The sequence below is a fragment of the Lingula anatina genome, chromosome 2 (assembly GCF_051362555.1).
Source record: "Lingula anatina isolate TDL-2025a chromosome 2, LinAna3.0, whole genome shotgun sequence".
NCBI lineage: Eukaryota > Metazoa > Brachiopoda > Lingulata > Lingulida > Lingulidae > Lingula > Lingula anatina.
This window is the reverse complement of record NC_141768.1, coordinates 12,129,285-12,141,231: the sequence shown is the minus strand read 5'-3', so window position 1 is coordinate 12,141,231 and position 11,947 is coordinate 12,129,285. Positions and strand designations below refer to the sequence as shown.

The window sequence follows — 11,947 nt, the reverse complement described above, 5'->3', positions numbered from 1 at the left end:
TTCAATTGTCAAACATTTCTCATGTACGGTGTATTAAAACCAATTCTCTCACATTTTCGTCAATCGTCTATTTTCGTCTAGCCTGTCCCGTCACTTCATCATTTATCGATCGATCGCCAGAGGGCGGTAAAGGAAAGGCAGTGAATCGAGGAAACATGACTGAATCGACGTCATGGATTTTTGTCCTTTTGGCCGCCCAAATTACTCTTTACTGGAGTTTTAATTGTAAATAAACAAATAAATAAATAAAGTAAATAAGTAGATTAATAATAATAATAATAATAATAATAATAATAATAATAATAATAATAATAATAAATAAATAAATAAAAAATAAAAATAAGTAAAATTTAAACAGTCTATAACGAACGATTTTGATACAAGCAGCTTTATAAACTGATAATGCGAACGCCAAGACCAAATATCCTCCCCGTAGTAAGAGAGCGGTATGTAATAATGAGTGCAGGCTATGCTCAATGAATTCGTAATTTTCAAGCAAATGGGCAGCAGGGGCAAAGTTGTTCGTGCTAAATTTGACAGTAACTAAAGGGAAATTAACCAGTCTCTCATAATATTTTATATATTAACCGGTATACAATATTCACTCGTATTGCTTGTGCTTTACTACGTTGTTAAGCGTCATAAAGCCCACTAGTTACGGCTGAAGTGAAATCGTAGACGTCTGCATGTGTTTCTTTTCATATCGCGAACGCAAATGCCGAGCAGAAGATGAATTAACGTAAACAATGTATTTCGTGGGACACTTTTTAGTCTGCAAACCGTTCAACCAATTAATAACCGAGCAAATCCAATTATCACGAAAGCCAGTGGCGGTCGAACGAGCCACTCGACTTTAATGCGTTATTGCAGCGACTTATCTCATTTCCACAGAGTTGCTATCAAATCAACAAAAATCAACTCCAAAACCGCAATTGCTAAGCATTCCGAGGATAATGTGTGCTAAAAGTCAGGGGTTTTTCCCATAAAAGAGTCATCAGCTGGTTGAAAAAAATAAATATAAAAAATAACTCATTTTGCTTTGTGTATAGTTCATTCATCAATTTCTCTCTCTTTTTTTATTTTGTACTTGGAATTATTAGTGCAAAACTTTCAAAACCATTTCACAGAGAGGCAATTCTGCTGCTCCTGTTATTGCAGTATTGAAAGATGCATGTAATTGTCATCTCATAGGCCGCATTCACATCGAGTTGAGCCATGGCTTTACAAAGCCACGACCTAAATATGGTGGACGTACATGAAAGCACCGCCTAATCTTTTAATAGTCTCTCGCCTCTCACACGCCTCCCCATGCGTCGGCCCTGCGGGATTACAGTAAATCTCGGCTCCATTGGGACGTCACATGGAGAGGCGTGTGAGAGACGGAGAGACTATTAAAAGATTAGGCGGTTTTCCTTTCATGTACGTCCGCCATATTTAGGTCGTGGCTTTGCAGAGCCATGGTACAACTCGATGTGAATGCGGCCATATACTGTAGCTGCAGCACTTATAGGCTGCAGTTGTGTAATGATAACCGTTATGCGTTATAACGGGGGTATATACTACAATTGTGCTAATTACATCCATGTACGATAAATAGGATCTCATTAAGTTCTATTTGATGCTTGTTTCTGTAACTTTATTTGTGGGCGTCAATTTAAACCCGTAGCCCAATTAAGTCGAGTACATTTCGATGATTAAACGTTGAATCACAAGAATGAAACATTCTACAACAGTAAAATCTACTGAAGGTGAGTCTCAGTAGATACCATGCAATTTCTACGAACTCCATCCTGTGTACGGTATACATTTTACCTCAGGGGAAGCGCTTTGCTAATGGCATAGCCAATCAGTACGTCAGCATTTGATGGCAAAAGGCTGTATTGGCAGACCTTACTTAAAAGCTATTTTGCTTTGTGAATCTCACTTTTAAACCCGCCCATGTTGCCGTTCTCTTCCCAATAGCGCTGTGATTGACGTCAACGGACTTCTTAGGCTATAAGGCGTGGTCTCTGGGACAATTTGCGTTATCTTTAAACATTATAGGTATGGTTGAAGGCATTGTTTCCAAAAGCTTAGATCAGTAAGATTATTTCAAATTTAATTATTTTGAAGCAGCGACTACGATAAAAACGACCATCGGAAATAGTGCAATATTCAACTATTTCTATTCTTGGTTCCCGTTTTTGATCATCGACAGATACTACAGAACATTGGCGCAAACGGAGATTATTCGCCGACACTGCTGTATTACAACTTCCTTTGAACTAGACAAAAATAAGGGATGTACTTTCGATTACGCTTATTACTAGATGATACTTTTTAAGCCATGGTTACTTTTGTCGAAGTGGTTGACGGTTTTGCCTTTATCTTTCCTACATAGATAAAACATGCCGCTCACAATCATATCGGCAGTGGTGATTCGACTGATGTTTGTACTCCACACTTTCATCAGTGTTTGGCGTGTAACAGACGTACTTCAGGAGTCCCTCTACTGGCTGATGCTGGTGAGCTTGATAGCGTTGGTGGTGGAAGCACTTGTCACGGTCATAAAGCGAAAGGGGGAGGAATGGAAATGGTAAGTAGGTTACTGCTGGTACATGTATGTAAAAGTTATACATATTTTTGTAAAAATATCAGGTTAGATAACAATATGATACACGCAGCAAATCAAAGTTAAATTGAGATATGGACAGTGAATTTTATAAAGAGGTTTCTTTTAAGCTTTGAGTAAATATTGGATACACATATGTATACAAAGAGCAAGTATGAAATGAAATTAAGCTTGAGAATTTTCTTTTTTCAAAGCATAGTCAAAAATAGCTTATGATTAAACACACTTCAGTGTTCATTTCGTTAACATGGTTCTAGATCCAATTTGTCAAAGTATGTACACTGGAGCAATGTGAACATCCTTTTAGAAATACAGAAACTTTCACAATTTCCCATCATTAATTCCTTTTATGCCTCCTCATTAACCCATGCAAGATAAAGTATAAGTAAAGGACAAACACAAATATGGTGTTCGAAATTTGGCCGTTGACGGCCGCTTTTATTGAAAGGTCGATCTAGTAAAATAATTACATAGTATCAGATAATGCTATTACATAGTATCAGATAATGTTGAGTAAATTAAAATTACGTTATTTTAGATAATAAATATCTGCACATAGTGCACATATTTTCATTTGTGGTGTTGCAAAGAGGCCAACAATAATGTGTACGAGTGACAGTTTCAGATAAAGTGCAATAATTTGCCCAGAAATTATTAATAATCGAAACTGTTTGCACTTGCTCATCATTTGTTATCTCCCAAAAAACAGACGAACGCAAGAGCATTGTGTTTCGGATCTAATGATGCTTCAGTAAATATCGCGGCGACACAGGCACTTGGGGTAAAACGTTTCCTTTTACCTGCACTTTGAAATATGGAGAGAAGATGGTCAATGCATTTGTAAATGTTGCAAAGAGAGGTCTTTCTATAGATATTTGCCAAACTTAACCATAAATAAGAATTCGCGAAAGATATTGAGATATTGCTACCAAACTCAAACATTTTCAGTTCATTTGATCCATTAAAACATTATTGAGACTTTCTATACCATTATTGTCTTTTTATGGCGCCAAAGGTTCCGTACGTTTTTTTATGTCAATGGCTCTTTATGGGCCTTGACAATGTCTGGCTATATTCGGGAGTTAACTTGAAACAAATTTGATAAATTTCTCTTATACTGTAAAACTCGGTAAAGATTTCCATAGTTTTTTTTTTTTTTTTTTTTTTTTTTTTTTTTTTTTTTTTTTTTTGCGTTTTCCATTCGAAAGTAACGTAGTCATGTTGCGTACTTAATGTAGAATTTAAGTTAAGAGTGAAAATTTATCTCGCATTAGACACAAAAAGTAGTCTCATACGGTATTATCAAAACTAACTGACGAGACTTTTTAAATTTCATTTTTTAATGGAATTCCTAACAAGAAAATGAGTGTGTTTTTTTATTATTTAGAATAGAAATGTTTTATGATCGGGTAATGTTAATGGAGAGATCTAAGTGCATTACTAATTGAATGTGTAACATCAATGTAAGATTCATTAGACTGTAGTCCATAAATTGAAACACTTCCATTAACCGATTCCTTCTCGAAGTTCATCAAGGACAAAAAACATGTTTTTGAACTTATCATTTACTCTTGGGTATACAATATAGCGTGTTTGTTTAACAAACTCTAGCGCTTCGCTTACTCTTTTGAATTTTTACTGGCACTAACTGCATTTCTCATTTGTCTGGTTGCTTTTCAACCTTCATGCACTCATGCTTGACATTAACTACATGTATATTATATTCATCTTTTTCAATTTCTCTTTGGACCTATAATCTCAAAACTTGCAAGAATATAATATAACATATAATAACGAGGAAGTATAAAAATAGCTCTTTATTGCTTTTTGATTTCCCTTTATACAAAAAGATAAACTGTAGAAGTATCAGCAAATTGTGTACGTGTCTTGGTTTTGTAGGTTCTGTCCCAGTTTCTTCTGCTATCTGAGCGCGGTGATCCCTGCTGTGTGGCTACTGGAGATAAACCGCCTGGACCGTCTCGATGAACTTGTCACGGGCAATGGCACAGCGGCCGAACAACTCTCAAGTTTATACGGGGTAAATGTATTGTAGCTGTAGGGCTCAATTGCACAAACAGCTAATCCCATTGAATAGTGCACGCCATATCAAGTGATGTAACCTGTTGGACAACTTAAATTTATAGCATGTAACTTATATGCATGGTATTCAACCAAACCACTGATATATCATTAAAGAGAAACGGTGCCCCTTTTACCTGTGTTGGTTGATTGTTTATTATTGCGTAATCACGGGTTGGTTAGTTGCTTTTTTTCTGCTGGTTGGTTACATTTCTTACACAAAAATTGGTCTTTTCCCCTTTTAAAAGTGTGTGTGTGGGGGGGGGGGGGGTGCACTTGCTTCCTTTGACAACTACGTTACGTGTCTCTGTTGTACTTTAATGCTGTGCTTTAATGATAATGAATTTGTTTGATTCGGTGACATTTAGGTGGAAGTCCCGATCGTTCTGTCTGCCAACCAGTGGGTTCTTGCCATTGAGCAGTCGCTGCTGTTCCTTCTTATCATCGCTAGATGGCTCTTACCTAAGGGCGAAATCACTAGGGAACAACTGTCACAATTACTCTTTGCCTACATTGGCATGGCATCGGACATTATGGAACTCTTGTATTTGTTTGATGAAGACAAAGTTGTGCGCGATCTTGTTTTGCGGTATGCCATTCTGGGAGTATGGTCTTTAAGTTTGTTCCAGTTCTGTTTGGTATATACGGCGACGAAAACGCGAAAGCCGAGACCTATTTTTATTCCAATACGAAGGAGCATGCGGCACAGCTCACGCAGTCAGCAAGGCGGGTCCCAGCGTTCCCGCCCAAGTCAGGCATCCACAGACGACAACCCCACCATTATCACAATCGGTGACAACACCAGTGAAGTTGATCCTGACGATGGGTGCTGCTCATGCGAGACGGAAATATGGGCAATTGGGCTGATAGTACTGCTGCAAGATGGTCCTTTCCTGACGGTCAGGCTATTCAGTATCATAAAATACAGCATCTTCAACTACAACATCATATTTTTCACAACAAAGAATGTTCTGGTACTGCTCCTGCAGTTTTACCGTTTAGCTGTTGTACTGATTGAGACGAAAAAGGCTCAGAAGGAGGAGGAAAAAAGGACAGCAGAGGTCACTCACGAGTTAATACAAAAGTTACACGGAAAGAAAAAGAAACGAAAAGACAAAGAAAATCAGGCAGAAAAAGATACATCCGTTACGGAGAATACCCCTTTTACGGTATCAGAAACACTTCATGTTCCCGATCCCTGAGAGCTGCTTTATGGATTTGATTGCTATGAAATTGAAAAAAGGACCTGAACTGAAAAAACTACTTAGAGAACTCGAACACAAGTAGTCTGGTACGCACAAGAGATCTCAAAATTCTTTTTTGGCGCACAAAACAGTTTTTTACAATATAGTTTGAATATTGCAATATCAATAAGAAATTTCTTTTCTTTCATTTTATTTCACAAAAGGCTAATTCCAATAACCATTCTGTATGCCAATCTCATATCCGAAAATCAGTATACTTCGCTGATAAGCTATTGCAAAAATTTAGGCCAGACAACAATCAGCAGTATTATGAATGTGTGTCTGTTATTTAATGACACAACTGGTGCAGTAAGTGATTTTGGAACCGACCCAGCTAGTACGATGTGTGAATCTGAATGACGTATAATTCACAAGCTGTGGCATTAGCCCCAGAGAATCATGGAGTGGATCGCGTTATTGCTTTTATTGAAACTGAGAATAGATGCCATTCAACGGTGGGTGCAGGTTTATAGGATTCGGGATTAAACTGAGAAATAGTGGAAAGCGGATTTCTCACAGGTCTAAGTTGATAGTGATGGTTACAGTTAATATTTTTTAACTCACAATAAGTTTACATCTGGTGGTCTGTCAACTTAAGCAGTGAAGACTGACAATAAGTGTGGTTTTTGTTTTATTACTATTTATGTCTAACTACATGTATATTTATGACATAAGAAAATTGGAAAATGTAATATAAGTTTAATTAAAATACGTATCAGAGATACATGTAGGTCATTGTTTTTCTTTGTCTCGTTTACTTTGTTTATAATAGAAGGGGTACAGCCGACACCAGGAGAGAGGCATGTGGCTCACTGTATCCCCCTGGCTCCGCCATGGATTTTGGTTTTTATTTTGCCGGCTGGTGGGGAGGGGGGGGGGGGCACAGCCGCCACTTGCCGCCCACTAGTTTTTAAGTACATGTACCTCCTTCCCCTTTTCGTCCTCGCAAATCAACAGAGTGAACAAAAGGAAACGAAACAAAAAAGCAGTATCTATACATGTAGCCTGCATATTATGGTAAAAGATACTGTTTAATATTTGTCGCACTTCGCTTAAGCATTTTGTACCCTTGTACCCAAATGCAAACTCCTCCTAAGTAAAATCCTGGATCCGCCAGTGTAAAGGGTGTAATTCAAAAATGGTGAATACATTTTCAAAAATGTCAGTGTTTTACAGCCAAGCCAGCAAGTTCAGAGTTTGATTAGTAGTGCCATTTTTCTTTTTTGCTTCACTTAGAAAGCCAAAGTCAGGCCTACCCAACTACCAGACTCGACACCGAATGATCCTGAATTCACCGGTAGATCAGACCACACTAACCGTTTTCAAGGTGTTTGTCAGATCGTATTACACAGTATCAGACGCGACATCGCTCTTGCCTAGTATGCGATGTGATAGTGACGATTCTCAGCGGGGTTGAAAAGCATTGCATCACCACTCAAAATTTGTTCAGGGCATACCCTGTGTAATGCGATCTGACACACACCTTGAAAACGGGTAGTGTGGTCTGATATACCGGTGAATTCAGGATCATTCGGTGCCGAGTCTGGCAGTTGGGTAGGCCTGAAAGTGAACAATGGTGAACGTCTCTAACAATTGTTTGGTCCGTCGTCGTTAACACTGACGGCATCGCTGAGTTCGACTTCAGACGAACTAAAATACGGGCACGTGATCAGGTTACCTTGGCAACACAGCCCGCAGTTGGTTATGTTCACCACGTGGTCCCAGATGGCGACAGAGGACACAAAACCTTTGAATGCTTGTCTGTGGTCAAAACCACTTCCCACACTGTTCTGGTCCTGGCCTACTACCCATGCACCATCTGAAAATCAAGGTGAATGTATACTTAGACCTGCATACTTAGGTAGGCCTACTGATATATCTAATATGAAAATAAATTTAAGCTACTGCATGTTTCTCAGTAGAAGTAATCTGAGTAGTGTTTCGTAAAAGAACTCAAGCCCTAGAATTGATCTAAACTGTTAGACCAGTATTTGATTTATTACAGTTAAAGATAAAGCCCTAGTGGCCCGATTAAAGTATTTAAGTAGGTACTGATCTGAGACATAAGATATCCTTTTCCTTTTAAAAGGATGCAGTGTTCCACTTAAATGAAGTACTCATTTTTAATTGGATTAGTGGTGGTTTCACTTGGCTCAAATAAGATTTTGACCTAAAAGTTTAAACCGAATTTGAGGTTTAAGCGTTTTAGTGAAACAAGTCCCAGTATAGACCAGTGCAGTCCATGTCTTCCCTCTTTTAAGATAATTAAAATTTCTAAAAAGTATACTCTTACCAGATTCCAACACCTCTCCTACGTCGTACCCTGTCCCTTGGGACGCCAGGCTGCCATTAAGATAGAAGTGCCAACTTCCGTCACTGCTTGCCCACGAAACGCACAGGTAGTGCCAGGCGTTGTCGGAGAAAGTGCTGTTGGACAGCGTTAGACGGCCAAAGAGATGTGAGTGAGAGTTAATACGTATCACTAGCTCTTCGTCTTCAAACAGAAGCACAAAGGCCTTGGTGTACGTTGTAGTCGCATATGAAAGGAGCGTGGTTTTCGTAGCATTGAGAATTGGATTGTATTTTATCCACAGACAGGCCGTCAGTGCTCCCAGACTAGGGGTGCATCGTTTTGGAACCAAACGGATCCACTTTGAAGCTGATCGATGGGTAAATTCTACAGCTGAAAAATGAATGAATGAATGTATTAATTGTTGTAGTGACATTCATTTACTTAGGACAACATCCTCAAATAGATATCGATGATTTAATACTGACCACAAACTGTCGTCAAACGCTAAATAGCCCTGTTACCCTTTCTATAATCATACTGTCCTATGTAACATTGTTAGTTGAGCAAGGAAACAACATTGTATCAGCTCAAGCGTAACAGATAATTGTCTGTAAATAAATCACCTGAGAGATCAATGGTAGTATAGGTGACATTAACGGGTATCATCTAGCTGTGGCAACAGAGGATTCCATACATTTGATGTTATTCATAATTTTGTTATTACAAGATCATAAACCATCCAATTAACTGATAAATATCTCTGCAGCAATGAAAATATTTACCCATTTAAATGCTTTGTTTAAGACTTTGGTATGCACAAGAATTACGCTTTGTTTTCTTTTCTCTATATTCAAATCTTTAAAAGGATCAAATGAGAGCATAAATAGTAGTCTTTTTAATCGATGCGGAATGGGGTGTTACATATTACTTATTTTTATCATCCATTTCTTAGTTCAAAATCATGTCGCTATAATTTTGACATAAAAATAAATCCATCGAAATTCTAGTACGGGACAAGCGGTAAACCGAATGGCGACACTGATAGTAGTCGATAAATAAATAAATATATATATATATATATATATATATATATATATATATATATATATATATATATATATATATATATATATTTTAATTTTTTCACGTTTTTAATATCTTTAGTACTTCGTTTGAAACAAATTGTGCAAAATGATAAACCATTTTATTAATAACAAACACTGGATACGTGTGCCATGAGACTTTGGCATACGACGTGAAGATCAAAACGCCACAATTTTAGAACATTGATTCCGGCTTTTAAAAATTCTTGAAAAGGTCCAACAATTAAAAAAAAACTGAATAGAGAACATACCTGTGTTATTGCTGGCAGATGAAAGAGGTTCGCATTGCAGAGGCTTCTCCTAAAAAAACACAGCTTCATCGTTTATATTAATAGACAAATGCGCAAAGGAAGTTTTTAAACATTTGCCCTTTCGTTCTATTGTTCAGGTTCGAATCGTGAATATGTATTCGTTTGGTAATGACACCACCTAGCCTTCCCACTACTTATATTACCTCTGTTAGTTAACAGTAAGGTCTCACTCTGTGGAGGTTCATATAGAACAATAGCATGCATCGTATACATTTTGATTGGTCATTTTGTAACGGAAAAAGCGTTAAGATAATCATCAAATATGTTTCGTTTCTGAGAGAGACCTCGTAAGTTTTAGTTGTCTTTGATGTAATACTCTAGTTTTAAGTATTTGACGAATTTGATTGCGCAACAAAATGGCACAGGTACATGAATACAGTGAATATGTTTTTTTTTAATATTCGTCAAACTTCATACCTGAACCGGCGTAATGAGTTCGTCCCCACTTTCACCTGGTAAAGCGTCCTTCACGCTGGAAATGCATGACAGAAGTTGGCACGTGTTATTTCCAAAATGATTAGCGCTTAAGCAACTTGGTTCTTGCTGACATGAGATTGCGCAACTTATAGTGTCTTCTGATTCCGTTGTTTGGATTCCACTCGCAGCAGCTCTAATATAATAACCTTTGTGAACTGACCACAAATTTTCTTTTGTTTTAACTTCGCACAATATCATAGACGACGCTGTAAGAATCGTAAGAGACCGCAAAAATTTTCGTATGCTTGCCGTCATCCTAGGTTCTTGGGAGGACTAAAGAGGTAAATGGCAGTAGCTAATACTTATCTGTTTGGTAACAGTAATAATAATAGAATCAGTTACGGTAGATAAGAGAATCATAGGAATCTAGGCAATGAAAGCGTTAGTCTAATTCCTATTGTCAGCCCTCTGTTTTCACGATGTACTGGTATAAAGGTCATTCTTGCCTGTATGGAAATGCACTAAGGAGGTTTTAATAATGGGATAATTTCTAGATTTTCTCTGGTATTTAAAGTCATAGGAGGTGATAATTAGGTATCAAAGTAAGGTAAATATTGTTATTAATTGATTGGACTTTACTTGACTACTAACACACGCCATGTTTATAACATTTCTCGTACACTTGCTCTTATAAATACGATACGAATGACGATACGTAGTACTTAATCTCGTTCGGACCGAACGTAATTCAAAATTTCATGTAGAAAAGCATTTGGATATTGCCTTTTGAGTGTAGAAAAAGATTTAATTGACACCGTGCAATTGAAAAAGCAATGCGACTATTTAGGACCAATAAATTACCACTTTTAACTTCAATCGATATCCCGTTGTCCTCTATGCATTTCTCTAACGTACGGTTATTTACGCCTGAGAACAGAGTTGCATCATTTTCAGGAACCATTAATTGCTCATCGATTATTCTACTGGTCATGATGTTGTTGCTAACTAATCATTATCTCAGTCATTATACAAGCGTAATACTAACAGTCGATAACACTGGGCCACAAATTTACTGTTAAACATGCTATTCATAAAACGATTTTGTGCTTGTGTTACCGGATATTAACCAAATAAAAAGGACAGTATATTGGGTCTGTTCTGTGACTATATTTAAGGCATATAAGTTAAACTTTGAGTAATAAAAGTTTTGCCTCTTCCAAAAATCTCGTTTCTTACTGGAGGTAGAAATGCAAGAAAATGCATGTAAGCCTAATAAAAGCAAGTGAAGATAACTGTTTTTTTTTGTACATTTTAAAGCGTATTTTCGAGTGTGTTAATGCTAGAAACTAGTCATTTTAGGGCAATAAGTAAAATAGGGTATAGCAAGAAATTTGCATGGTACCACCCCGGCTTCTGCCACGCAGGACATAAATGCAAATTGATGAATCCACAAAAATTCATTAGTTCATTTCCTTTCTTTTGGCCCAGAATCGCATCTTTTAACCATTGTTAAAATTAAATAAGCGCCTCCAATATTCTGTACTTCCGAAAAATAAAAAATTGAAAATATCCCCAAAAGTTCCTACAAGAAAAATTATGAAGGCAAGTTTGCTTTTAATATAAGCAGGCTTTGATTGAAATCAGAATTTCCATTAAACCATTTACGTGTTATTTACATTCGCTTTTTTTCGTGCTATTTACATTCGCTTTTTTTCCCCACTTTCGACGTGCCGTTGCCGGCGTACAGTTAGTAGACCGACGTTACACGCAGTTTTGGAAACCCAAAAGTGAACACGAGTTTAGTTTTCGCTCCATTCCATACACACAGAAACCTGCACTCGAGCAATAAATATATTTACACGTGTTAAATTGTACTATAACGTATAACA

At 37.3% G+C, this 11,947-nt stretch overlaps 2 protein-coding genes across 2 annotated transcripts; one reads left to right on the top strand and one right to left on the bottom strand.

Annotated features, from left to right (window-relative positions):
* The first annotated feature begins 1,609 nt into the window (after positions 1-1,609).
* Positions 1,610-6,724, top strand: LOC106174365 (transmembrane protein 26-like). The gene is made up of 4 exons (XM_087007201.1): positions 1,610-2,043; positions 2,381-2,575; positions 4,511-4,649; positions 5,059-6,724. The coding sequence occupies exons 2-4, from the start codon at positions 2,388-2,390 to the stop codon at positions 5,890-5,892; spliced, it is 1,161 nt and encodes a 386-aa protein (XP_086863327.1). The 5' UTR covers positions 1,610-2,043; positions 2,381-2,387; the 3' UTR covers positions 5,893-6,724.
* Positions 6,725-7,520: 796 nt separating this feature from the next.
* Positions 7,521-10,373, bottom strand: LOC106164339 (mucosal pentraxin-like). The gene is made up of 4 exons (XM_087007334.1): positions 10,059-10,373; positions 9,582-9,630; positions 8,228-8,617; positions 7,521-7,753 (listed from the first exon to the last, which is right to left on the bottom strand). Exons 1-4 carry the CDS (start codon positions 10,371-10,373, stop codon positions 7,521-7,523), a joined length of 987 nt encoding a protein of 328 aa, XP_086863460.1.
* Positions 10,374-11,947: the final 1,574 nt, after the last annotated feature.

What these genes read in the sequence shown, in the direction of transcription:
- LOC106164339 (XM_087007334.1), bottom strand. Translation starts at nt 10,373, where the DNA reads ATGACGGCAAGCATACGAAAATTTTTGCGGTCTCTTACGATTCTTACA. An exon ending in AACTCATTACGCCGGTTCAG is followed by an intron (nt 9,631 to 10,058) that starts GTATGAAGTTTG and finishes GTGTTTTTTTAG; the next exon opens with GAGAAGCCTCTGCAATGCGA. An exon ending in ATCTGCCAGCAATAACACAG is followed by an intron (nt 8,618 to 9,581) that starts GTATGTTCTCTA and finishes TTCATTTTTCAG; the next exon opens with CTGTAGAATTTACCCATCGA.
- LOC106174365 (XM_087007201.1), top strand. Translation starts at nt 2,388, where the DNA reads ATGCCGCTCACAATCATATCGGCAGTGGTGATTCGACTGATGTTTGTA. An exon ending in AAGGGGGAGGAATGGAAATG is followed by an intron (nt 2,576 to 4,510) that starts GTAAGTAGGTTA and finishes TTGGTTTTGTAG; the next exon opens with GTTCTGTCCCAGTTTCTTCT. An exon ending in AACTCTCAAGTTTATACGGG is followed by an intron (nt 4,650 to 5,058) that starts GTAAATGTATTG and finishes GGTGACATTTAG; the next exon opens with GTGGAAGTCCCGATCGTTCT.